A 26,967-nucleotide genomic window follows, 5' to 3' on the forward strand; every position below is an offset into this window, starting at 1 on the left:
GTGCTCGCAGGCCCGAGGGGACGGGGGTCGTGTGCCTGGAACAGGAGATGGCGGGGGTGGGGGTGGGGCAGGAAGACCTACACCATCGGAGCAGAACTTAGAGGGGTCTGAGAATTCCAAATCCCAACTGGCCCTTTCAGGTCATTAGGAAGGTACATTTGTCATGGAAGGAGAGAAACCATTCAATAAAACGTGCTGATTTAAATCTGTAAATATATGGTATGTGGCTCCCCCCCCCCCCCCCGCGCTTTTTTTCTGACAACTGCAAATGCCATAAATGCTACAGGAGGTCCAGGGTAAATATCCTCGTCCATCACCCCTTTCCCTTCTACGGCCCATGTTACACTTCATTACCTGTGCACGACGGGGCCCCTCGCTTCTGAAAACACTTGTTCTAATAGCCCATCTTGCTACAAGACGTAGATCTAGTCCCTAGTCTTGGCTGGAGTACATCCACCAACCATCTTACCCCGTCGTCACCCCCAACAGCAGGTATTTATACGCAAAACTTCGATACCATTTCTTCCCCATACAAACCCCCACCTGGAGGCCATCAGCTTGGTTGGGCACATCTGCGTTGTGCTCTGCACAACCTCTTAAGAACATTTTGCTTCTCGGACAGCCCTCAGCTCTGAGTTATCAATAACATTATTCGACTTCCCTCCCCACGCGACAAAGACAGACTACCGAATAGGCTTTATTGAATTTATTTGCTTTGCACGTATATAATAAAAGTCAAGAATGCTAAAAGCAGCTGAAAACTTCTCAGAACGCGCATCTATGCATTAAAAAAAAACCTTAACCTCTTAACTTAAAAACAGAGTTTTGTTAACCGTGGAAAAGAAGTGATTAATGGAGAGCTCTCAGAGTGAGAACGAGCTAATAGTGGTCTACGCTGAGGGAAGGGGGGTAAGGAGGTGTAACAGCTAAGTACCAGGGTCACTGGGTAAAGCACATCCACCTAAATAAACGGCTCACTATGGAAATATAAAGGAAATCAGACCCGACCAATCAAAAACCTAGCATTATCAGAACGGCAAAGATACAGTATCGGGAAAAATCGTTGCCTTATAAAGAAAATGCAAAATCCAGCATATGATTGTACAAGGTCACGTCATGCCATCACCAGCAAAACCAAGCATCGAGGGTTTAAATTCACTTTGGCACCTCACTGCCTCTCTGAATTTTGTTTTTGCACGAGGCAGTGCCCCACTCTGAATGTAAAGGCACAGTTAGAGGTCTAGGCTTACATTTCTGTTGAAGCAAAGCAGCCCCGTGATGACAGAGGCAGACACAGTAAAAGGCATACCGAGAAGACACTTCTGGGTCTCCTAAGAAAATGAGCTAGGTACGGCCCAGGCACCCAAAAGAAGCTCTCCCTTAGTGTTCGGTGTGTTTGGGGGGGTGGAATGGAAGGAAGGGATCTGGGGTGAGTGGTTCACTGGGGGGAGGTGGGGGCTGTCTAGCCGAGTGACTTTTGAGGTGTGTGCCTCCAGGAATGAGGACAGGGAGAGGCTAGGTGGATGGAATTACTTAAGGCTTCCAGTTGGCAGAAAGTGAACTGTTCTATGGCTTTGGGGTTGTGGTCCTGCTCTGGGCTAAAATCTCGTGAAACAGAGGCTGCCGAGGAGAAGAGACTGGAAACTGGGCTACGTGGAGGTTTCCACCTTAAAACTAGAGCCAGAGAGAAGACAGCTCTCCAGGGGCCCCAGACTTCCTCCAGGAAGGCTTCCCATCTGCCTGATAGAAAGTACAGTTTTTGGCGTCTGTAGGATTTTGAATTGGGTCTTAAGTGCTTAAAAAACAAGATCTATATGGCATTCAGCACATCTCTCGGCAACTGAAGAGTCACAGCGGCATTGGGGCAAGAGGTCAAACACTGATGAACTAACCATCTAAGGGAGGATGATAATCCCCAAGAAATCCTCTGTCTCAGTGGGAGGTGTTCACGGCTACCAGACCTGTGACATGGGGACATGTGCACAGAGGGAGCTCTAAGCTGCAGGCACTGGGGAGCCCCAGGGGTACAAGGGCAGTGCTTCAAAGGGCAATGGCTAAGTGGAGGACAGGCCGGGCAAAATTTTCCGCAGAGATTCAGTTCCACCATCTCCTCTAGGGGCCTTTGCAAAGCTTGGAGCAGGAACCAAAGAACTGAAACATTCAACCAGGCTCATAAAACCTAAAAGCCAATCCTTGGGCCAAGCCATCTGGCCATTTCCATTCGAATTAATTTATTTAATCAAGGGAAATGACCACGTCTTAGTTGCTCTAACAAAATGTGTTTTGCTTTCCGTCTCCTAAGGCACATTGTCCAACGTTCAAGATTTCCCCACCCTATGGCAGTGCAAACATTCTTACATCATTTTTATAGAGGAAATGCTGGGTTTTCAGATGTTGGCGGTGACTGTACTGAAGGTCAGGCATTCATGGCATTGGCTGCATTCTAAGGGTTATTAGCTTGAATTACCATCTTAAGGCTCTTTTGCTTAATGAAGAAAAATGGTTAAAAGTCAGTCAGTCACGACTTGGCCTTAATAGAGCGCTTGGCGATTATCATTTGAAATGTTGACTCTCCACCCAGGAACTACTCAATGCATGATTTCTGTTATATGGCTCCTGGCTCCAAGCTTTGGCTTTCTTCTTGGCCACGGAGAACCAGACTGGCTCCTCCGGCTGTACCGGCTCTTGGAGCATGGCTGGGGGAGTGGAAGAGCGCTGGATTCCTTTTCCCACCGCGAGCTCCTGAAACGTCCCCTCATCTTCAAATCCTACAAGAACCACAGCAAATGACACACACGCGGTAAGAGACATGGAGCTACGTCGATGGGAGAGCAGTACAGTTCTTCCTCCTTTTAGCTTTCCTCTGGCTTCTAAAAGTCAGCGCATGTTGCACTGCCCCGGGTGGGATGTCGAAGGGACAAAATCTACATGGCTATGGCCACAGGGGCCTGGGCATGGGAAGGCCTGAGAGAAAACACCTACAGCTGTAACTGCCAATCTTTGGCCGCTTGTTGTTACTGGATGGCCTTGCACTTCTGAATTGAGACCGGAGAGGAAGCAGATAGTTATGTTATCTCTTCATTCGGCTTTACGGCTGACTTAGTGGCTTAGACTCAACCCGTGGTTTTCAGGGCGGGTTACACATTAGAATCGCCAAGGGCTTTTCTTTCTTTCTTTCTTTCTTTCTTTCTTTCTTTCTTTCTTTTAAGCAATCAGACATTTGGTTGCTTCGGGAGACACAGATTTGAGTAGAAACCGGACTGGTGTTAATGTTGGGTCCTACTATTCCGTAGTCAGACCATGGTTTCCTAAATTGCTCGTCAAATTCTTCACGAAAGGGACTAAGGGAGAGGACAGAGATGATTCAATACAAATCCATCCACCCCGCACCCCCCCCCCCCCCCCGCTCCTGCTGAAAAGAAAATCCCCCTGGCACACAACTCTACTGATGAGACCACATTCTTTCTTAATTTTATTTATTTATTGTGAGAGAGAGAGAGAGAGAGAGAGAGCGCGCGCGCACGAGCGAGCGCGAGTGGGATAGGGGCAGAGAGAGAATGAAAGAGAATCCCAAGCTGGCTCCGTGCAGCCAGCACCGAGCCTGACACAGGGTTCCAACTCACGAATAGTGAATCCATGACCTGAGCCGAGATCGAGAGTCAGATCCTTAACCGGCGGAGCCACCCGGGCGTCCCGATGAGACCACATTCTATTCTATCCCAGCCCAGTGCTCTCTCAGCTTTTGACATCGCCCCACTTCTCACATCTTGTTCAGAAGGTGGAGAAACAGGCGTTTTACATAGTTAAAAGGAGGAGTGCCTGGGTGGTTCAGTCGGTTAAGCATCCAACTTGGGCTCAGGCCATGGTCTCGCGGTTCACGGGTTCGAGCCCCGCATCGGGCTCTCCGCTGTCAGCGCGGAGCCTGCTTTGGATCCTCAGTCCCCCCCCACCAACCCCTCCCCTGCTTGCATTCTCTCTCTCTCAAAAATAAATAAACATCAAAAAAAAAATAAATAGTTAAAAGGAACAATTCAATACCACTGGGCCTTCACAGTGGATTAAAGTGCCATTGGGGCTGTAGGAGGCAAGAAAATACTGTTTTCCCATGGACTGGAAAGTAGCTTTTGCTTCTTTCCTCCTGAATACCAGCCACAGGAACATTTTCGTGAGTGAGCACAATTCTGTGCCTATAACAGCGTCCTCGATCAGGCAGGAGACCAGAAGACCCTCTGGAAGTTTCACAGTGGACTTAGAGTGGTTGTAATAACTGGATTTGCCTAAAACAAGCTAATATCCGCACCTAATGGAAGAGCCCTGAGAATCATGAAGCTGATTCGGGGCAAGGCGGGGAGGGGTGAGAAAAAGAAGGCATGGATTGTTGCCAGGGTCCTTTTTCGGGGGAGGGTGTATGTTTTTACCTCCTTTGGTAGGCTGAAGTAGCTTCTTCAGTGCCACCTACTCCTGTTTATTGACGCTGAAGGTCAAACTACTTGCTGGTTGGTTTTCATCTTCTAAGGTATCTCCCTTTAATACAAAAAAAGACAATGAAAGGCTTGTAAGTCCTGACGTGGAAAAGAGCCAATCACTTATTCAGAAAACCACAAAGGGCAAAGACTCGTCCCGGGTATGAGTTCAACATTAGTCAAAAGGAAAGAGAGAGAGGGAGACAGAGAGAGGGGGAGAGAGAGAGAGAGAAGGAAGGAAGGAAATAGCACTGGGAGACCTTGGTCCAGAATGTAGGTTCACAAAACCTTAGCTGGGTCAAGTTTACCACCTTTGAGATCTGGAAGAAAAAGGCTGTTCTAATCCCACAAATGGTTTAATTATGCTTAAAATAACATGATTATTTAACCTGAGAACAACCTTTTCCCAAGCACATCACCAGCACTTAACAGCAAGCTGACGGAACGTGGCGGTTACAAATGAGTCTTGTCAGCGAATGGAAGGGAGTTCCAGAAGATCTCACTTAGCCAAACTGTTGACATCTGCCTTGCACTCTTCGCATTAGAAAGAGATGTAGCCATGAGTCTTTTCGGAGTTATACAGTTGAAGCTTTTCAAACGAACCTGTGCACAACTGGTCTCAACGAATGGGTTTATACACCCTACTGCATTTCCCCCTGACAACGGCTTTAACTAAGGTGGGCTTGGTCCCTCTATGGTCCTGTTCCCACAAAGATACTAATGATGGAAGGTGAAAAAAAACTCTTTAAAGCAGAGTTCAACAGATCTGAACATGATCCGTCAACAAATACAGGAAGCACTTACAAGTACAGGACCTTAAACATATCTCTTTTTTTAATGTTTCTTTTTAAAAAAATTTTTTTAACGTTTATTCATTTTTGAGAGACAGAGACAGAGCACGAGTAGGGAAGGGGCAGAGAGAGAGGGAGACACAGAATCCGAAGCAGGCTCGGATCCGAGCTGTTAGCGCAGAGCCCGACACGGGGCTCGAACTCACCAACCGCGAGATCATGACCTGAGCCGAAGTCGGACGCTCAACCGACTGAGCCACCCAGGTGCCCTTTTTAATGTTTATTTTTGAGAGACAGACAGAGAGAGAACAAGTGGAGGAGGGGCAGAGAGAGAGAGACAGAGACAGACAGAATCTGAAGCAGGCTCCAGGCTCCTTGAACTGTCAGCACAGAGCCCGATGCAGAGCTCGAACTCACAGACCTAGAGATCATGACCTGAGCCAAACTCACAAGCTTAACAGACTGAGTCACCCAGGGGCCCCGTAGATATATCTTGATATGCAAATTTGATTTGTTTTCTTGACAGTTTCGACAAGAGGGCTTCTCATTCCAACACCTCCAAAGACATTGCAAATGGGACACTGAAAGCAAGACACCATCCCATCACCCCCCATCCGCATGTGGGACCATTAGTCTAGCTCATCACGTAACTTTTCTTCTAACCTATAAGGAGGTGCCACACCAAACCAAAGCAAGATGTGAAACCCCAAATAGCAAACATTGCCTTTATAAGGTAAACTGCTACGTATGATATGGAAAGGTGTCCAGAAGTGAAATGTTACATGGAAAAAAAATATGGCTAGTTGGAGTCCATTTACAGCTTTTTCTATGATTTATTCCTCACTTCTCAACCGACTTCATGGAATACTGCTCTATAATATTTAGGACAGGATTGGATTTACAGAACCTTTTTGTATTAATTACTTTTCATGAGCCCTTTAAGACCATAAAGCAGGGCACGTCATATTTTTGTTTATTCATTTTTGAGAGAGAGAGAGAGACAGAGACAGAGAGCGTGGGAAGGGCAGAGAGAGAGGGAGACAGAGGATCTGAAGCAGGCTTCAGCTGAAAGCTCGATATGGGGCTCGAACTCACGAAACGTCAGATGATGACCTGAGCCGAAGTCAGACGCTCAACTGACCGAACCACCCAGGTGCCCCAGCAGGACACGTTATTGTATGAGTCCAAGGCAAGACCCTTCCCCCTGAAGAGCCTCCCGGCCTTGATTAATGCACCGACAGAGGTGGGAAGCTGCACGCTTGGCCAAATTCCCAATGCAAGCTTAGTCAACCAGTTCTAACACCCTTCGGGAGTGTTCTGTGGGCGGCCGCACGTCCTACCGCACGTGAAGGCTCTTTGATCGTGGCTCTGTTCTTGGTTCTCAGCTCTTTCCTAGAAAGGAGGGCCTGAGAACTCGTCTGCTTCTCCTTTACCTCGGTTATCCAAGTTGGGTCCGAGATGCTATAATATTCCTGTCGACCAGGAGCCTTTCCTGAGAAAGGAAAGAAAGTAGTTACAACCGAAGTGAGGCAGGCAGCGTCTCAGGCCAGGCTGGGGCCGACCCATGATAACGTAACCACGTGGGATCCTCATTAACTGCCAGATGAAAATAAACAGCTATCACACAGAAAAGGCCCCCTTCTTCTGTGCCATCCCCACAACTTGGCAAAGGCAGGAGCTCCTTGTGAAGATAAGAGGCTGCACCTCCACGTTTGTACGCTGTCCTCTCACCGGTCCCTTTCCCTCCCTTGTCCATCCCTCTTCCTGTCCCCAAGTCAGGGGAGGACAGTGGTTGCCAGGTGGGCTGCGAAAACTCCCCGGAGGCCAGGGGCTCAGGCTATTGATGTCATTCCTGTAACCCCAAGGGATACCTCATAGCCTTATGGCCCTTCACCCAAGTGTGTGATTCCACGGGTGGGGTTACGGGCCTACTCAAGAGTATGTGGTGGCCAGTCTGAAGGTACAAAGGCTTTGAGAGAGACCAGTGCCCCAAAGACCACCTAGCTCAGGATTCTTAGGCATGTCAGGGGTGTGAAGAAGCTAAGGAACTATGGACATTCCCAGTGAATTAAGATTTCGGGCTGAGAGGCTGCCCATAGCGCTCTACTAATGAGTTGGCTTTGAAAATCCCCACGGTGTCGTGGGCAGAGCACAGGACGTGTCAAAGTATTTGGAGGAAAGTATACAATTCCACCTCGGGGTAAGGTGTACAGAGGGTCAGGGGAGAAGGAATAAGGAGGTGGTCGTGTGTCCATCACAGAATGTGGACAGCTGTCCAGATGGCTGGATCTCCTTGGGAACGGGAAGATTCACAACTGACCGTCTCCACGTCCATTCATCTAGAACGGGGCACCACCCTGCTCAGAAAATGCACCAAGACAGCCCCATCGGAGCATCAGCTCAGCCGGCCAGGCTAGAACAGACTTCCTCCCGTTCAAGGCTTTGATTTCTCGTGCTTCCCCCCACTCGGTACTTGCCCTCTGGAAAAAGAAAGTCTCACCTGGGACCTTGCAAGCGGGTTGATTCCCAGCTATGATTTCAGATTTGGGCCTGTCCTGTTGCTTCTCTGCAAACTCATATCCTGGGATGAGGTGCTCTGCGGTGCCCAGGAACCCATGGGAAGCGCTTCTTCTGATTCGCTTCCCTTTACATACAGGAAATGACTTTGGGCCCAGGGAGAGTGAAGAAAGCTTGGTCCGGTCATCTTGTGTCTCATCCTTGAACTTGTCCGAGGTAGGGATTTTTCTCACTCGAATCCCAAAGACGTTTTCAACATCAGCCTCGGCGGTGGACACGTCTGAGTGGCTGTTATTTGGATCACTGCTCTTGACAACTTCCTCCTTAGGGTAAGTGACCCCGGAAGTGGATGTTTGGCTGGCGGGAGCAAAAGTGAACTTCACGGGTTTCGCAGCAGAAGCCAGGATATTCTTAATGAGGTCTTCAGAGCTGTGGCTACGCTTCTTGGCTCTGTGTGGAGAAGCCGGGCCTTTGGGTACGGACCGGCTGCTAGGATTGCTCCCAGAAATGGCTCCCTCAGCAGCAGCGCCCACGGAACCGGAAGGAACCTGTCGCTGATGTTCAGGGTCTGCAAAAGCCCAGAAGGAGGATCTGCGAGGCAGGGGCCCCTCAGAACAACTCCACCCCACACGCGCACTCGCTGAGCCTGTTGAGGAAACATGTGGTTGTGATTCAGGCCCCTTCTTGGCTTGGGAAGGGCCTCCAGAAGGCAGCTTGTCTTTAAAACTCTTCCTGTCTTCAAGAGCGCTCACAGAGACCAGGGAGCCATATTGCTGGTACTCAAGCTTCCCCAGTGCCTGGGAAAGGTATCTGGGAGGCGGCTGCTTTTTTGAACCACTCGACTTCGCAGGAGCGCTCTCCGAATGCGAAGAGGCTTCTTTGGGGTCTTCGGGCCTCCCTGAGGACCGTAAAGGGCCTTTCCAAGGCAGCAGCTGTGAGGAAATGCCTCCCCCCATGCTGGCATTCTTCTGACCTGAGAAGACTTGGCCCTGGGCCTCGGGCCTCATCGAAGGTTTGGAAGGTGGATTTGTAGATGGGGGATTCGTGTGAAATCCCCGCTCGGCCGCGGGGCTCTCTGAAAAGACTCGTTCTGCCATGTACTTCACAAATGACTGGGAAGGATATCTCGGAATCGGTGACTTCTTAGACGTGTTTCCTTCAAGGGCCTTGTTCTCGAGACGCAAGGACATTTCCTGGACTTTAGACCTGACCAAGACCTGGGTAGGATTCTTGGGAGGCAGTGGCTTCCCGGAGACGGCGCCCTCCGCAGCACTGCTCTCAAAATTTGAAGATATTTGCTGGACTTTGTGTCCCGCAAGGGACCTGGAAAACTGCCTGGGAGGCAGTGGTTCTGCACAAGCCTCCTTCTTGGCGGCCACGCTCTCCGGCCCTGCAGACACTGCTTGTTTCCCCACGGGTTTCATCGGGGACTGAGAAGACATTCTGGGGGGGCGCTGCACCTTGGACCCACCCTTCTCGGCCACAGCGCCCTCCAGGCCCGTGGAGGCTGCTTGCTTGGATTTACGGTTGCCCCAGGCCTGCAGAGCGCTTTTGGGAGGCTTTGACTCCACCGGAGTGCTCCGTGCTGCGGGAGCACTCGCTGAACCCGAGGAGGCTTCTTGCTCAACTCTGGGGCTCACCCAGGCCCGGGAGGTGTGGGGGGGAGGCATCTTCTCCTCAGGACCGCTGCCCTCAGAAGCACTAACCGAGCCGGGGGGGAGGGTCTGTGCCTGGAGTCTGGGCCTCCCAGAGGGCTGGAAAGGGCCTCCGCGAGGCAGCTCAGCAGCTGTGCCCTTCTTGACCGCAGCGTTCTCTGAGATCTGCTGGCTTTGAGGATTCACCAGGGGCCGAGCAGAATGTGTGGGGAGCAGTGGCCCCCCAGAAGCGCCCCCCTCAGCTGCAGCGCTCTCCGGACTCACAGAGACTTGTCGCCGGACCAGAGGTTGCCTGGGGGACCGATGTTTGGGGACCAGCGGCTGCATAGAAGCGTCCTTCTCAACCACAGCACTTTCCGCACCGGGGGGGACTTGTTTCTCAACTACCGATCTCAGCAGGGCCCAGAAAGGATCCTTGGGCGGCAGCACTTGCTTCGAAACAGACACGTGCTTTGGACCTGGAGGGAATGCATCCCCCGCCGTGGGTTTCGGGGGAGGCTTAGAATGACATTTGAGGGCCGCGGAATTGACCCCTGGGGTCATGGCAATTTCTGGACTTTTGGAGACCGGTTGCCCAACTTTACGCCCCATCAGGTGCTTCAAAGAGGTCCTGGGTGGCAGCGGCTCCAGGGAGAGGCCCCAGTCCCTGGCAGTGCTCTCCAGACACGCCGAGGCTTGCTGCTCGGCCTTGGCGCCCATCCCGGACTGGGGCAGCAGGTGCTCTGCAAAGCCGCTCCGCCGTGCCAAAGCCCTCACCAGGCCGGACGACACTTGCTGCTGAGCAGCCGGCTTCGCGAAGGACTGAGGAAGCTGTTGGAGAGCGAGCCGCTGCATGGAAGCATCCCACTCCTTAAGTACGCTCTTCGAAACTGAGGGGGTTCCTCCTTGGTCCTTGGGCTTCTCCTTCCAGGCCCGGGAAGGGTCAGCACTCTTGTACTTGTCAGCGTAACTGTGCCACTCGGTGGACACTTTGGGCTCCCCCAAGACCTTGGAAGCGGGGCTCTTGGGCTCCGCGAAGACTTCCTGGCCACGGTCGGGCTTCCCTGCCGACTGGAGAGAGCGCCCGGGACGCACCTGCTGCTCCGAGGTGTCTTCGTCCTCTGGAACACTCTCGGAATCCAAGGAGGCCTCTTCAGCTTCGGGCCGCGCCCCGGCCCAGGAAGGAGATCTAGAAGCCAGCTGCTGCCCGGGCCGGCTCGGTTCCACAGCTGAACTTCCTGGTTTGGGGAAGACTTTTTGGTCACCTTTGGGCTTCTCCTGCTGGGAAGCAGGCCTGGGAGGCACCTGATCAGAACCACCCCCCACCTCTGAAGAGCTCTCGGAATCAGAGGACTCTTCTTCAGCGTGGAACTTCACCACGGCCAGGGAAAGGCTCCTGAGAGGCGGCGTCTCAAGCCGGATACCTTGCAAATCGGAGCTGCAGGCTTCTTCCCTCCCCGACTGGGTGCGAGAAGGATCCTTAAACGCTTCGGCCTCGGTTGCCGCTGACGAGAGAGAAGCCATGGCTTCTGGCCTGTTGGCTCCCGGGGCCCCGTCCTCACGGCATGTTGATGGGTCACCAACCGTGGACCCTTCCACGTCTTCAGGTACAGACTGGGCTCCTGCTGCGGTTCCAGCTTTAAAATCCATCCCAGTATTTCTCTTTCCCAGGCCATCTGTATCCGAAAGTCCCTCCTGAGGAGTCACGCTTATGGCCGGTGGAGTTGTGGACTGCTCCAGAGAGAGGTCCGCCGAGAAGACAGGAAACTGTTTGAAGGTTCTTCCTCTGAGCCCACACTCACTCATTCCTATAGCACCGGGACCTCTCCTTGCACATTGTCTTCCAAACGCCGTCGTCGGCAGGTAACCCTGCGTGCCAGCAGCATCTGGGTTTGCGGTCTGCTCTGCTGTCTTCTTATCCGGAGTTTCGGTTTTCTTGCTCTGCTCCAGGCTTGAGGTACCTGTACCAAAGAGGACACAAGGAAAAGAAAACGATATGGGCCTTTGACTTCCTAAAATAAGACTATTCTGCCCCGGCCCCATGGGTACCACTGAATTCCTCAGGCTAAAAGACGAAGCTATTCAGAAGAAAGGGAGCCCCTTGGTCACCGTCAGCCTCTGCAGCTGGGAATTTTGACATCGAAGTGAAACCCCAGTTTTGCGAACTGGTTACAACGTTGGCTCGTCGACATCAAATCGGTAGTCTGGTCCACCAGGAGGCGTGAGACACAATAAAAGGCAATGTTTTTGGTAAGATTTAAAAAAAACGGTTTATTTATTTTTGAGAGAGGGCGTGCAAGGGGGGGAGGGGCAGCGATGGGGGAGGCTGGGGACAGAGGACCCGAAGCAGCCTCAACGCTGACAGCAGAGAGCCCGATGTGGGGACTCAAACCCACGAACCGTGAGATCACGACCTGAGCCCAAAGTCAAGAGCTAGACGCTTAACTGACTGAGCCACCCCGGTTTGAACCCGTAACAAGCATTACCCTTTAGGAAACTGACTGGGGCCGGGCAAAGGGGAATTTCACTTTCTGATTAGTATTTAGATTTTTTACTTAATTCTAATTTCCATATCACGTGCAGTTGTCGCTTTAATTTTTAGCAAGGTGCCAACAGGGGGTCATCTGGGAGGTAGGATTGCGGCCCCCTTTTCTTTTGCTTTTTACTCTCTTGTATTAAATCAATCTGATGTCATGCACATGCAAAGCAATTCTTGGAAAGCCTGAACATGAGGGACATACATGTTTGAACAATAGGGACAACTATTAAAAATAAATATGAGGGGCGCCCGGGTGGCTCAGTCGGTTAAGCATCCAACTTCGGCGGCTTGGGATTCTGTGTCTCCCTCTCTCTCTGCCCCTCCCCCACTCGTGCTCTGTCGCTCTCTGTTTCTCTCTCTCTCTCTCTCTCTCTCTCTCTCCAAAATAAATAAACATTAAAACAATTTTAAACGTTACAAAACTTGAACAATAAGAAATATGAGAAAAAGATTAAGAAAGAAGTAAATTTAATTTTCATCGCATTTTCTCCTCCTCCTCCTTCTTCCTGCAGATGAGTTTTGTGAATTTTCATGGGGAAATGTGTCTAGGGATCTCCTGTCTTTGAACCCACACAGGGAAATCCTTTGTGGCAAAAATATACCTGTTCAACTTAATTGTGGAGCTAGAATTTTGTTGTATCGAGTATTGCTTGAAATTAGGCTGTCATCGGCAGCAACCAACGTCCCCATCCACCACCCCCCCCCCCCCACACACACACACAGATTTCCACCCCAGTGGTATTTCTTATTTGGGGGATTTGGTAGGTGCCGGCTGTCAAGGACACCTATCCACAGCTGCCCAGATCTCTGGCTGGAAACGCATTTAGATAAAATAGAGATCCGGGTATAATCTTTTACCTTAATCCCCTACAAGGGGCAATTGTATTAGCCGGGCAGTTTCTTTCTTTCTTTTTTTTTTTTTTTCAACGTTTATTTATTTTTGGGACAGAGAGAGACAGAGCATGAACGGGGGAGGGGCAGAGAGAGAGGGAGACACAGAATCGGAAACAGGCTCCAGGCTCTGAGCCATCAGCCCAGAGCCCGACGCTGGGCTCGAACTCCCGGACCGCGAGATCGTGACCTGGCTGAAGTCGGACGCTCAACCGACTGCGCCACCCAGGCGCCCCAGCCGGGCAGTTTCAATGGAGGAACCTGGACCCCGTTGGTGTGCACCTGAACTTGAAAGCTCTCCGAGGACCGGAGGCCGCAGGCCTAGCTGAATCTCACTCCACAGCTCCTATCACCTAGCCCTGTGCCATAAAGCTCCTAATACGCGTTTCTGAATGAGGGTAAGGATGTGCCAACCTGCACTGTCGTTTTTCGGCTTCTTTTGGACAGCTTCTTGGGATGTCGTTGTACTCTTCTCTTCTTGAGACACCAGCGGAACGCCTGGCTTCCCCTGTTTTGGCTCCACCTAAAAGAGGGAAAGAAAGCGCCTGAACCCGACTGAAGGGTTTCCCACCCACCCTTGCGTGGTTGCCAAAGAAAGTAACATCAGGGGGAAGAAAAAAGTCCTTGATATCCAAATGGTTCAGCTGGGAGCATAACGACACCATTAACCATAGAAATCATGTCCAATGGCACTCATCCTCCGCTGATCCTTTTCCCTGTTGGAAGTGATCATTTTACCTATTGGAAGCGAGTCACGTGAATTCGAAGTTTCTGACCCCTGAGCGATGTGCTGCAGGGAACCTTCTAAAACTAACCCCGGGAACTGCCGAACCACGCCACCAGGCCGTCAGTCTGCAGCCGTGGTTGTTGGGCCGGACGGCAACCAGCTTCTTGGCGACGCTGGCATTCCCAAATGCGTTGCACCCGACCCGGGAGCCAAATTCAAAGCCCGTTCGGCTTCTTTTCAGGGAATTTAGTGAAAGCACGAATCAGGCCTCTCCAGCTCCAAGGAAGCAAAGAGGATCGGAGGTTTGCTGGGAAAGAAGAGAGAACACGACGAAGGGTTCAGCCCTTATGCGGAAAGGCTTGGGCTTGGTTTAACATAAACCAGGTTTACAGATGATTACAGCGCAGCTTTGGAAATGTCAGAGGAGCAGTGTGCCGAGCGGTGACCGAAATTTGCTCCGTGCGAGCCTTTATGGACGTACCTCTGATCTATTACTGATACTGATACTGATCTGATGTATCAAGTGTGTTACCATTGACGCCCTCACTCGAAGTGCCTGTGCAGACAGACTCAGGTCAACGTAATCTATTGGTGAGTGAATGAGGTGAGGTAGACCCGGGCTCAAGTCTCTGCTCCATTATCTACTCACCGAGTGACCTCGGCCAGTTATTCTTGAAATAACGTGTCCACATCTATCTCTAAATCTCTACACCCACATCTATAAGCCAGGGGGTGAGGAGAAAAGCCAAGAGATTCCAGAGCAAGGAGCAGGTGGCAGCAGCCTCTGTGTCATAAACGATCCCGGACCCTTTCGTATTCGCCCACGAGTCAGGGAGAGTCACACGGAAGAAGACGGGCTGACCTTCTTAGAGACCAATGCCCAGGCGTTTTCTTAATTAGGTCATGCAGAAGGAAGGGAGTCAGAGGTTCACGCTAACTCTCCCTCGGCCACCACCCCCCCCCCCCCATCTCCTAGGTTTGTGGTGAGGTGTCCAGGCGACGATGTATGTAAATAGGGTTTAGTGCACAGGGATGAGTCCCCTTCTGCTCGACAACCAAGGAGATCCTCTCAGGGCCACCAGAGGGCCCCCCGGACCTGCTGTCCTGCCACCTCTTCTTTCAACCCACAGTTTGTTCTCTTTCTGAAGCTAAATTGAGGTGTCCAAGCTGAGCTCTCTCTCTGCCCCTCCCCCACTTGTGCTCTCTCAAAACTAAAGAAACGTTGCAAAAATGATAATTGAAAGAAACCTAATCTGGGCTACGGTTGAATGCCCTCTACAAAGAAAGGCTGAGTGAATTCCCAGCAGTTTCTGGGGTTTAGGTCACTGTGTCCGCTTTCTTCAGTCCCTCTTATGGAAGTTCTGCACGCGGGTTCGCTCCCCTCTCGGGGGTGGGGCGGGGTGTCGAGTTTGGGACAGTGCCCTTGACTTTACCATCCCTCCTCGGGGTATGGATCCCCCAAATCATACCACTCCCCCAAGAGCAGTTGGTGAAGGTTGGAACCCATTCTTATTATGATATGAGGGGTTTTGTCCCAGGCCTCTTGAAGGACTCACAGTCGTTTGAATGTCCTTCTTCTCCTTTTGCTTCCGGGGATTTAAAGCCGTCTTGTGTCAAGCAGCTGAAGAATCCCAACAGGCCTTCGGGGAGGCTGGGGTGCTAAAACCAATGGGCAGCTGAGCGCTGCTGGGAGAGGTTATCACGGTAAGTGTGGTCAAGGACTGTGAGTGGACGGGTCCAGGTGAGGGCTCAAAGGAGCTCTGGAGAGAGTGGCAGAAAAGAAATGAGGCAGCTCCGCGTGCTGGAAATTGTTCCGGCTGATGACCTCCCAAAGAAGAAATCTCTCCTGATTTCTTTACTTGTCCCTTTCCCTCCAGCCATATTCACGCTTCTGGTCAACGGGCTCACTTCTGCTGCTTCCCTCGTAGGGGAGGGCAAGAAACCTGAAGTTCAGGGGGCTCCCCTGCTTAGAAAGGATGTGGGGGCTCCCCTCTGCCCTCAGAGAAGAACTCAGCCACTTCATGGAGCTTACAAGGTCAGAGGATTTGTATTTTCTCTCATCCCCTACCCCCCGTTCCGTAGCAGGAGGGGCTGACTGGGGTGAGAGGCCCAGTCTGTGTCAATAAAACCCAATAGGGTTCTGGGGTTTCTCCATAAGAGGGGGGGAGGGCGCGGAGGGGAGAAAATCAGGGTGGAAAAGGGGCTTGTCTTTTGCCTACACAGCACGCTGCCTTGATTGACATTTACTGTTCCAGAATGAGGAAGCAGGACCCTGAGGAACTGAGCGTCCTCACCCGCGATGAGGTGGGATGGATCCTGTCACCTTTGCCTCGTTATGGCTGGCTTCCCCCTATTGCCAAACCATCCGGGCCTGGGGCTCCCAGTCGAGCTCCTCTGTAGAGGTTTCAAAACAGCCTTCTCTGGGCTTCCCGCCGTCGCCTTTGCTACACCTCAAAGGCACAGCCCAGAGCACCTCCCGCTCCTGAGAAACTCCAAATATCTGCGTTTAGGAGAGCCCCTCCGAAAGCCAGGTGATGAGCCATCTCTTCCCTGGACACCAGTGACAGGCGATCGGGTTCCGCGGGTGGACGGAATTTCCAGTTCTGTGGACTCGCTGGCTCTTTCCAACCTGGCTTGTCACCGCACCCGGGGCCCCTCTGGTATCTGCGGCTTTCACATCTCTTCACATGTCCCCACCTCTGCTGTGTGTTGGTCCGGTGATACCCTACGGGGCTCCAGATACGGTCCTCAGATGGCCTGTGACCCCAGTGCCTGGGGACATAACACAGTGCTAACGGGTCGGGCCAACGCTCTGCCCAGGTCACTATTCCGTTTCCGGTTCTAGGCAAGGCGGGAGGAATGCTAGCTTTTGGAGGGTCGATCGCGCAAGATTAGGAGGGGTCCCGGGCCTTTCTTAGCTTCTTTATTCGTGAATTCATGGGACACCTCTTCCTGGCGGTGCATATTTGCCTGCGTTATCTACAGGAACAACACGTGTTATTGCTGGGCACGCTGTTCCTGCACGTTCCGGTGGCTTGCCTCTCTCACTTCCTTTACGTCTTGATACAAAAGCCACCTTCTCAGTGACAGACACCTTCCCTGGCTAACCTATTTAAAATTTTAGCCGCCCCGGGGGGTTCAGTCGCTTAAGCATCCGACTTCGGCTCAGGTCCTGATCTCCCGGTTCGTGGGTTCGAGCCCCGCGTCGGGCTCTGTGCTGACAGCTCGGAGCCTGGAGCCTGCTTCCGATTCTGCGTCTCCCTCCCCCTCTGCCCCTCTCCCCCCCCTCTGAAAAATAACTAAACGTTAAAAACAGAAAGTCTCCATACGTGTGAGCAGCTGTTGCTGTTTGGGGCGCTGGTTGTATAAATTTAGAGAGCTGCTAGAGTCCACATGGTTTGGTGAAAAAGTGGGGTGGATTTAGGCAGGAATCCCGCGTTTGAATCAGCTTCGGTTGGCTCTGTAGCCTTGGCCAAGTCATTTCACCTCTCTGAACCTCTTTGGGTTGGTTTGTTTGTTTCCACCTAAAACGGGAATAACAGTACCTTCCCTATCTACCTTACTGAGTTACTGAGACAATCAAATGCACCTATATATGCATAATCACTTTGTGAGCTACAAATTTCCATGCAACAGCGGCGGGGCTGGGGGCATTAGGCCCTCCTATGATGTGTCAGGGGATTTAAAAAAATGTATCACTGGGCTTCAAAAACCTATCTATAAATAGTAATGGTGAATTATGGAATAGGCCATCAGGGGTAAAGCAAAAGGAGGCAGTCCTGCCGGACTCTAAATTAACTCTTCATTAGCCTATACGATGTTAGGACTGGCAGCGACTTAACCCCCACCACGTTCAATAGCAACATTCACCCTACAGTGGAACTAAAGCCCAGGTGCTTGATCAGCTCGGACCATAAGCACCTAAGTACTTGATACACCCCTTTCCCAAGAGCGAAAAGCGATGGGGTTGTGTACGCATGGCTTCTCTTTTGCACACTTATTTTTCCCCATGAAAAGCAATATTGAAGAAGAAAGATCTTCTATGGGCTCATCAGGGAATACAGATGAACATGAGCCAGGTTGGGAGAGTGGCGGGGGTCAGGGAAGTGCTAAGCAGGAAGATCCTCTGGTCCAAGGTGGGGGCTAAAGATGGCCGGCGGGGTGGATGAGTCAGGCCCTGTTAGGTCAGATCGTCTGGGCTTGTGTCTCCCTGTGTGGTAAGAGCCGACGTCAAACAGAGTCACCATGGCTCACTATGTCACTGTGTCGCCTGCGCTCTGCAAAGATATCTGTTCGTCCCCATTGCCAGTCTCACCTCTACTCAAAGGACACAAGCCACTGAACCAGGACAGAGGGCTGTGAGGCCGAAAGAGGAAGATCACTCAGGGGAGTTTCGCTAACCACAACTGAAAGGGGCAAAGCGCTCAACTCTTCACCCAAGGAAACATGGAAGACACAGGCTGAGGCAGCGAGGCTTCAGGCAATCCTTCCTGTTCTGCCCCCAGGAGGGGGTGGGGTGGAAGGAAAAAGTGAGCCTGGAGTAAAAGGTCGGAGGTGTCCTTTGAAAGACCTCTCTTTATCATTACTTTTCGCCATTTTAATTATGAGTCTTGGTGTCCTTGAAGGGTAATGTGTTTCCCCCCTGGTACCAGTAGGAGGCAGCAGCTTGGAGAAGAAAATGAAACAGCGAACTTGAACTTGGAAAGAGTCCTTGGAGATGGAGTCCTCTTTTCGTCTGACTTTCCTATTTGGAGGATTCGGTTTTGCGCCGAGCTCCTTAGTCGATCCTCAGTGAGAAGGCGGTAGGAGTTGGGTTGGTGGGGAGGCCTCCAGGGATAGACTGCTTGGGGGTCATAATTTATGGGAAGCTTAGAGAAGCTTCCGGGCCAGCATATCTGGTTGGGATGGTGATTCCAGCGATTTCTTGGAATGACGCGGTTGCCACCACCTGTCCCCCTTGTGTTCACCACGGTGAACTCACGAACCAAGAAGCATGGCAGAAACAGCCAAGAAACTCTCATGCCTGGGGGTGATAGGAGGTTGACTAGACCACCAAAGATTAGACTTTCTGTCTGCCAGCCCAACGCTTAACGTACTGCAAGCAACCTGACTGAATTCTTGAATTTACTAATAGGAAGTTCATGACACTCCAGCAGGACGAATGTTTAGACTGGTGCTTGGAAATGTTGACTATAAATAATTTAACTCTGTTCATTAGCCTATAAAATGCATAGTTAGCCTACTCAAATTCACAGCAAGAGAAAACTCTGTATCTTAAAATGTCAAAGCTAGCAAAAGGAAGTAAATAATAAAGATTAAGGCAGAGACAGAGAAATGGGGAATAGAAAAAACAATAGAGAAAGTCAATGAAACCAAAAGTTGGTTCTTTGAAGAGTAAAACAAAATCGACGAATCTTTAGGAAGAGTTACTAAGACAAAAAGACAGAAGACACAAATCCCTAGAAGTAGAAATGAGAAGTGAAAATTACTATGGACTTTACAGAAATAAAAGGAATTATAAGACAATACTACACATAATTGTATGTCAACAAATTAGATTACCTAGATGAAAGAGATAAATTCCTAGACACATCCAAATTATCAAAATTATCAAAATTGACTCAAGAAGAAATAGAAAATCTGAATTGACCGATAACGAGTAAAGATACTGAATCAGTAATCAAAACTTCCCAACAATAACAAAAAAGACCAGGACCAGATGGCCTCACCGATAAATTTTACCAAACTTTTAAATAGTTAACACCAATCCTTAACAAATATTTCAAAAAAAAAATCGAAGAGGAAACACTTCCTGATTCTACGAGGCCACCACGGTCATGATTCCAAAGCCAAATAAAGGTATCACGAGAAAAGAATACTTTAGACCTATGTCCCTCGTAAATACACACGCAAAAATACTAGCAAACAAGGTCCAACAGCATATTAAGGCAATTGTATAGCACGGCAATCAATTGCAAGGAGGTTTCATATGAAAATCACTCAATGTAATAATATACCATATTAATAGAATGAAGGAAAAAAAACCTACACGATCATTTCAATTGATGTAGAAAAGCACTGTTAACAGGCGTGCCCGGGGTGGCTCAGTGGGTTAAGCATCTGACTTTGGCTCGGGTCATGATCTCATAGTTTGTGAGTTTGAGCCCCATATCAGGCTCTCTGCTGTCAGCACAGAGTTTGCTTCAGATCCTCTGCCCCACCCCCCCACCCCTCCCCTGCACTCTGTCTCTCTCTCTCAAAAATGAATAAACATTTTAAAAAAAAGAAAGAAAAGCATTTGACAAAATCCAATACTTGTTCATACTAAAGACACCTAACAAACTAGGGATAGAAAGCTTATATGAAAAATCCATAGCTGAGATCATACTCAATGGTGAAAAACTGAAATCTTTCCCCCTAAGATCAGGCATAAGAAAAGGATGTTTGCTTTTGCCACTTTTATTTGTTCTACTGGAAGTTCCAGCCAATTAGGCAAGGAAGAGAAACAAAAAGCATGCAAACTGGAAAGGAAGAAGTAACACTATCTCCATTTATAAATGGCATGATCTTATACATAGAAAATTATGTATCTACAGATATATATATACATACACATATGAATGGAGACATATATATGTCTCCATTCATCTGCAGTTAACTGATTTCCAACAAGGGCGCCAAGAACATTAAATGGAAGAAATAATAGTTTTTTTCAACAAACAGTGCTGGGACAACTGGATGGTCACATGCAAGCCATGACAACACTGTACGTTAACTAACTTGAATTAAAAAAAAAATGAAGTTAGACCCTATCTCACCCCATATATAAATATGAACTAAAAACGGATCAAAGACCTAAATATAAGAGCTAAAACTCTTTGAAGAAAACATAGGGGTAAATCTTCATGATCGTAAGTTGGGCAATGGCTTCTTAGATATGACACCAAAAACACAAGTATCAAAAGAAAAAATATCAATAAATTTGACTTCGTCAAAATTAAATTTTTTAAAAATTTTATTCTTTTGATAGAATTAGAAGACAACTCACAGAATGGGGGGGGAACGTTTGCAAACCATAGATCTGAAGAGGGTCTAGTATCCAGAATATATAAAGAATTCGTAACTCAACAACAAAAAAACAACGCGTTAAATAAAAAATGGGCAAAGGTCTTAAATAGACATGTCTCCAAAGAAGGTATACAAATGGCCAATAAGCACAAGAAAAGATGGTTAACATCATTAGTCACTAGTGAAATACAAATCAAAACCACAATGAGATACATACACTTCACAGCCACTAGAGTGACTATTTTTAAAAAATGGAAAATGACAAATGTTGACCGGCATGTGAAGATACCAGAACCCCTAAACATAGCTGGTGGGAACGTAAAGTGGTGTAGCTGCTGAGAAAAACAGTTCGGCGCCTCCTCAAAAGGTTAAATACAGAATTACCATATGATCCAGCAATTTCACTGCTAGGTATACACCCAAAAGAGCTGAAAACATATGCTCAAACACAAACTTGTATATGAACGTTCATAGCAGCACTGTTCATGATAGCCAATAGGTAGATAGGACCCAAATATCCATCAGTGGATGAAGAGCTAAACAAAATGTGGTATATCCATACAACGGAGTATTATTCAGCCATAGAAACAACTGGAGTACTATATACACTTATATGATAGGCAAATCCAGAGACAGAAATCAGACTGGTGGTTGCCAGGGGCTGAGAGGAAAGTGGAATGATGAATGACTGCTTAATAAGTACGGGGTAACCAAAACCATTCGGGACCTAGATAGGAGTGATGGTTGTGAATTAATGCCACTGAACTGTATGCTTTAACGTGATACATTTTTTTGAAGTTTACTTATTTATTTTGGGGGGGGGCATGGAAGGGGCAGAGAGAAAGGGAGAGAAAGACTGGCAAGCAGGCTCTGCGCTGTCAGCACAGAGCCTGTCGTGGGGCTGGAACCCACGAACCATGAGGTCACGATCTGAGCCAAAACCAAGAGCCAGACGCTTAACTGACTGAGCCACCCAGGCGCCCCTAACATGATAAATTTTATGTTATGTGTATTTTATCACAATAAAAGTTATCTAATTCAATCCTTCCACCAATTCAGACTAATTTATCTGATTTAGCAGTATTCTGCTGAAAATACTTACAGTCATAGTCTAAATCCATTGGCTGGTGAGGAACCATATCCACCTACCATTTGCCTATGCTTTAATTTTGTTCCTAACTTGACTGGGGTGTTGTTGTTGTTGTTGTTGTTGACATATTTAACTGAAGGCTGCTTCCCTCCATTGGATCTTTTAACATCAAAACAGTTTTGTGCTGACTGGTCAATTATCTTCATTATAAATTACCTTCCTGGGGGCGCCTGGGTGGCGCAGTCGGTTGAGCGTCCGACTTCAGCCAGGTCACGATCTCGCGGTCCGTGAGTTCGAGCCCCGCGTCAGGCTCTGGGCTGATGGCTCAGAGCCTGGAGCCTGTTTCCGATTCTGTGTCTCCCTCTCTCTCTGCCCCTCCCCCGTTCATGCTCTGTCTCTCTCTGTCCCAAAAATAAATAAACGTTGATAAATTACCTTCCTGTTTACTTTTTAGTTCCCAACGTTAATTGTTCTAAATGCTACTTCACTTTAAAAGTCCTAGGGCACCTGAGTGGCTCAGTGGGTTAAGCACCCGACTCGATTTCGGCTCAGCTTATGATCTCATGGTTCATGGGCTCGAGTCCCACATTGGGCTCTGCGCTGACAGTGTGGAACCTGAATGGGATTCTCTCTCTCCCTCTCTCTCTGCCCTTCCCCTGCTAGTGTTCTCTCTCTCTCAAAATAAATAAATAAACATTAAATATACATATATATATATGTATATGTATATTTAAAAGTCCTTTCAAGTTCACTAACAACCAATTAAATTAACCACTCATTAGTTTGAGAACGGAAGTATTGATATGGGTACAATCTACTAATTTCCCAGTTGTTGATGGATATGACTTCATTGACAAACCCAAATGCATAAAATGCACAATACATGCCCTCTCATGTGTCAAATGATTTTTCACATGGGTGTGCGTCTACCAAACAATACTACATGCCCTAACCCTTGAGATTCTGCCAGTCGAAAACACAGAGCCTTTACTCCCATAAAAATCTCCATTGTTTTCTTCCCGAAATAACTGAAAACCTCGGCAAACTATTCTTGTTTTCTGAAATACTGTCTTCTGTTGCTCATCAACTAAAGTGCTGATGATTTGGTTTGTAGACTGGGCAGAAAACCACCATGCAAGTCAAAAGTAAAAAATGGCCGCTCCTTCCCCAAATGCCCCCCTAGTGCTCAGCTCCAGCAGAAGAGAGTGCAAGCAGAGAGATCATGCCTCCGACCTGTGCCCCACAACCAAACCAAGCCCTAGGAGGGGGCTAACACTCACCTTCTTCATTGTCAAGATCTGCTCTGAAACGTCCTTTGGTGAGCTCTCAGGTGACTCCTCATCAACAGAGATTTCCTCCAAGTCCTTAGAGATTGTGTCAGAACGGATAAGAGGTGGGCTGATGCTTCGTTGGCGTGGCAGCAGTGATGGGCTCTGCTAAGGAGGAGAATAGAAGGAAAAGTTAAAACCTGTGCGCTTTCTTCCAAATTACTGATGTCCTCTTGTTGCTTGCTGGCGGAAGGGCTAAGAACCCAAAGTGAGAAAACAAGCCAAGAAAACAATCTCCCACCTCCCTGTCTTCAGTTCTTATACCTATGCAAGCCGAAGCCCAAGAGTTTTGGTTTGCCCTCTGGGTTGCTGCACACTTCTGCCAATCCCCAAACAAAGACAGAAACTTCAAATTGCTTGTTTGATCAAAATGAAAATTCTGGGCCGCAGGGCTGGTTCCATATCCACAAATCAATCAACATGATGCGTCACATTAATAAAAGAAAGGATAAGAACCACACGATTCTCTCAAGAGATGCAGAGAAAGCATTTGACGAAGTACAGCATCCTTTCTTGATAAAAACCCTCAAGAAAGTAAGGATAGAAGGATCCTACCTCGAGATCATAAAAGCCATATACGAACGACCCACTGTTAATATAATCTTCAATGGGGAAAAACTGACAACTTTCCCCCGAAGGTCAGGAACAAGACAGGGATGTCCGCTCTCAGCACTGCTGTTCAACATAGTGTTGAAAGCAATCAGACAACAAAAAGAAATAAAAGGCATTCAAATCAGCAAGGAAGAAGTCGAAACTTTCACTCTGCACAGAGGACATGATACTCTTTGTGGAAAACCCCAAAGACTCCACCAAAAAACTGCTAGAGCTAATACATGAATTCAGTAAAGTCGCAGGATATAAAATCAATGTACAGAAACCTGTGGCATTTCTAGACACCAATAATGAAGCAGCAGAAAAAGAAATCGAGGAATCAAGCCCATTTACAATTGCACCAAAACCCATAAAATACCTAGGAATAAACTTAACCAAAGAGCAAAAGATCCATACACTGAAAACTACAGAAAGCTTATGAAAGAAATTAAAGAAGACACAAAAAATGGAAAAACATTCCATGCTCATGGATTGGAAGAACAAATATTGTTAAAATGTCGATAACTACCCAAAGCAATCCACATATTCAATGCAATCCTTATCAAAATAATGCCAGAATTCTTCACAGAGAGAGAACAAACAATTCTAAAATTTATATGGAACTAGAAAAGACCCTGAATAGCCACAGTAACGTTTCAAAAGAAACCAAAGCTGAAGGCATCACAATTCCGGACCTCAAGCTGTATTACAAAAGCCATAATCATCAAGACAGTATGGTACTGGCACACACAGATCAATGGAACAGAATAGGGAACCCAGCAATGGACCCACAAACACATGGCCAACTAATCTTTGACAAAGCAAGAAAGAATACCCAATGGAAAAAAGACAGTCTCTTCAGCAAAGGGTGCTGGGAAAACTGGACAGCTGCATGCAGAAGAATGAACCTGGACCACTTTCTTACACTATACACAAAATAAATTCAAAATGGATGAAAGACCTAAACGTGAGACAGGAAGCCATCAAAATCCTACAGGAGAAAACAGGCAACAACTTCTTTCACCTCAGCCACAGCAACTTCTTACTAGACATGTCTGTGGAGGCGAGGGAAACAAAAGCAAAAATGAACTATTGGGACCTCATCAAGATAAAGAGCTTCTGCACAGCGAAGGAAACAATCCACAAAACTAAAAGGCAACCTCCAGAATGGGAGAAGATATTTGCAAATGATGTATCTGATAAAGGGTTTGGCTAGTACCCAAAATCTATAAAGAACTTATCAAACTCAACATCCAAAAAGCAAATAATCCAGTGAAGAAATGGGCAAAAGACATGAACAGACACTTGTCCAAAGAAGACATCCAGATGGCAAAGAGACACATGAAAGGATGCTCCACATCACTCATCATCAGGGAAATACAAATCAAGACCACAGTGAGGTACCACCTGTCACGTGTCATAATGGCTAACACTAAAAACTCAAGAAACAATAGATGTTGGCGAGGATGTAGACAAAGGGGGATGCTGTTGCACTGCTGGTGGGGATGCAAACCGGTGCGGCCACTCTGGAAAACAGTTATGGAGGTTCCTCAAAAAATTAAAACTAGAACTACCCTACAACCCAGCAATTCCACTATTAGGGATTTATCAAAAAATGCTGATTCAAAGGGGTACATGCACCCCAATGTTTATAGCAGCGCTATCAACAATAGCCAAATTATGGAAAGAGCCCAAATATCTATCTACTGACAAACAGATAACGAATATGTGGTATATATATACACAACGGAATATCACTCGATCAAAAAGAATGAAATCTTGCCATCTGCAACAACGTGGATGGAACCAGAGTGTATGATGCTAAGCAAAATAAGTCAGTCAGAGAAAGACAAATACGGTATGATTTCCCTCATGTGAAATTTATGAACCAGAACGGATGAACACAGGGGAAAGAAAGGACAAATAAGATCAAAAGAGAGAGAGAGGCAAACCATAAGACACTCTTAAATATAGAGAACAAACTGGGGGTTACTGGAGGGTAGGTGGGTGGGGGGATGGGCTCAATGGGTGATGGGCATCAAGGAGGACACTTGTTGGGATGAGCCCTGGGTGTCCTATGTAAGTGATGAATCACTAAATTCTACTCCCCCGCCCCCCCCAAAAAAGGGTCAGCCACTTAACTCACTGAGCCACCCAGGTGCCCCAACAATGCATGATTATTAATGAAGGTCTGGAAACGACTAAAATGTAAAGGGAAGAAACAATCCAATCCTGCAGGCACTGTAACATTTTGACAGATTTCAGGTCATCTAGCTTGTAAAATTCCCCATTCAAAGAATCTTGGCTGGTTCTTAACTTTAATCATTATAAAATATTGCATCCTGTTTTACTAAAAAAAAAAAAAAAAACCACAAACCCACCCAGAATTATGGTGTTCTCTCTCTACTGATGCTAACTATAAATCTTCTTTGAGTCCCATCTTTGTTTTGATTTTGGCCCTATCTTTGGAAGTCCAGTTCTTGCGGAGGTGAGTTTGGGGGTTAGGACCTAGGCTTGGCATCCAAACTACGAGCCTTGCTCCTATCATTCCGGGAATTGTCTGGATCAGATCTTGGCTGTGTCGATTGTTTATCTGAATCCTGTCAAGACTGATTTTTCTAGAGTTGTTAGAAAATCTGCAGAACTAGCCCCGAGCAGAACAGCTTTACTAGTTTTCCCAAGGGAATAAAATTGGTCATTTGAGTTTTCCTTGGGCTTCAGCAGATTCATTGGGTTGATTCTAACTTGAAGCTCATGGTACACTTGAATCTGAGGCACTGGTCCCTGCCATGGTCATTTTGACGTGAATCAGAATCCCCGGTTTTATCTTTAATACTGGCTAAGCGTCCACAGCGTGCCGTGCCCCGATCTGAGCACTGGGCCTGTAACAATGAACAAAACAAAAGTTTTGCTGTCATGGAGCGGACGTGCTTCTTTCTGTCATAGGCTCTGCTGCTGTTCAGGACAGATGGACTTCAAACTCTCAAAGCCAAAGAAAGGGGGCCCCGATGAGGATTGTTCCAACGTTCTGCCCCTGGGGTACTCCTGGCCAGTGTCTAAGGTGACCCCTCATTCCTACCAGGCCCTACTGGGCGCTCCTGAGATGAAATCTCAAGAGATTCACCATCCCCGAGCCCAATTCTAATAATAATAACTACAATAATGACAACTAACTTTTACGGAGGCCTCTATGATGCTTTCGTCTCGGTTATTTCCTTCCTTTTGCTAGCTTTGGGTTTAGTCTGTTCTTCTCTTCCCAGTTCCTTCGGGTGGCGAGTTAGGTTACTGATTTGAGCTCTTTCTCCCGGACAGGGAGGAAGTGCTCTCC

The 26,967-nt window shown here is 48.1% G+C and overlaps 1 protein-coding gene across 1 annotated transcript in view; it reads right to left on the minus strand.

Moving 5' to 3' along the window:
* Positions 1-691: 691 nt before the first annotated feature.
* KIAA1210 (KIAA1210 ortholog) overlaps positions 692-26,967 on the minus strand; it is a 41,575-nt gene continuing 15,299 nt past the window's right edge. Inside the window, exons 6-14 of the mRNA XM_040467977.1 lie at positions 23,001-23,153; positions 15,203-15,433; positions 13,250-13,358; positions 7,755-11,366; positions 6,688-6,746; positions 6,595-6,639; positions 4,460-4,524; positions 2,983-3,035; positions 692-2,876 (exon numbers count right to left, since the gene is read on the minus strand). Coding sequence (XP_040323911.1) covers positions 2,554-2,876; positions 2,983-3,035; positions 4,460-4,524; positions 6,595-6,639; positions 6,688-6,746; positions 7,755-11,366; positions 13,250-13,358; positions 15,203-15,433; positions 23,001-23,153 — 4,650 coding nt within the window. The 3' untranslated portion in view covers positions 692-2,553. The remainder of the gene's footprint in view (positions 2,877-2,982; positions 3,036-4,459; positions 4,525-6,594; positions 6,640-6,687; positions 6,747-7,754; positions 11,367-13,249; positions 13,359-15,202; positions 15,434-23,000; positions 23,154-26,967) is intronic.

This window comes from Herpailurus yagouaroundi, unplaced genomic scaffold (assembly GCF_014898765.1).
Source record: "Herpailurus yagouaroundi ecotype Mexico unplaced genomic scaffold, PumYag 67641, whole genome shotgun sequence".
In the NCBI taxonomy this organism is placed as follows: domain Eukaryota; kingdom Metazoa; phylum Chordata; class Mammalia; order Carnivora; family Felidae; genus Herpailurus; species Herpailurus yagouaroundi.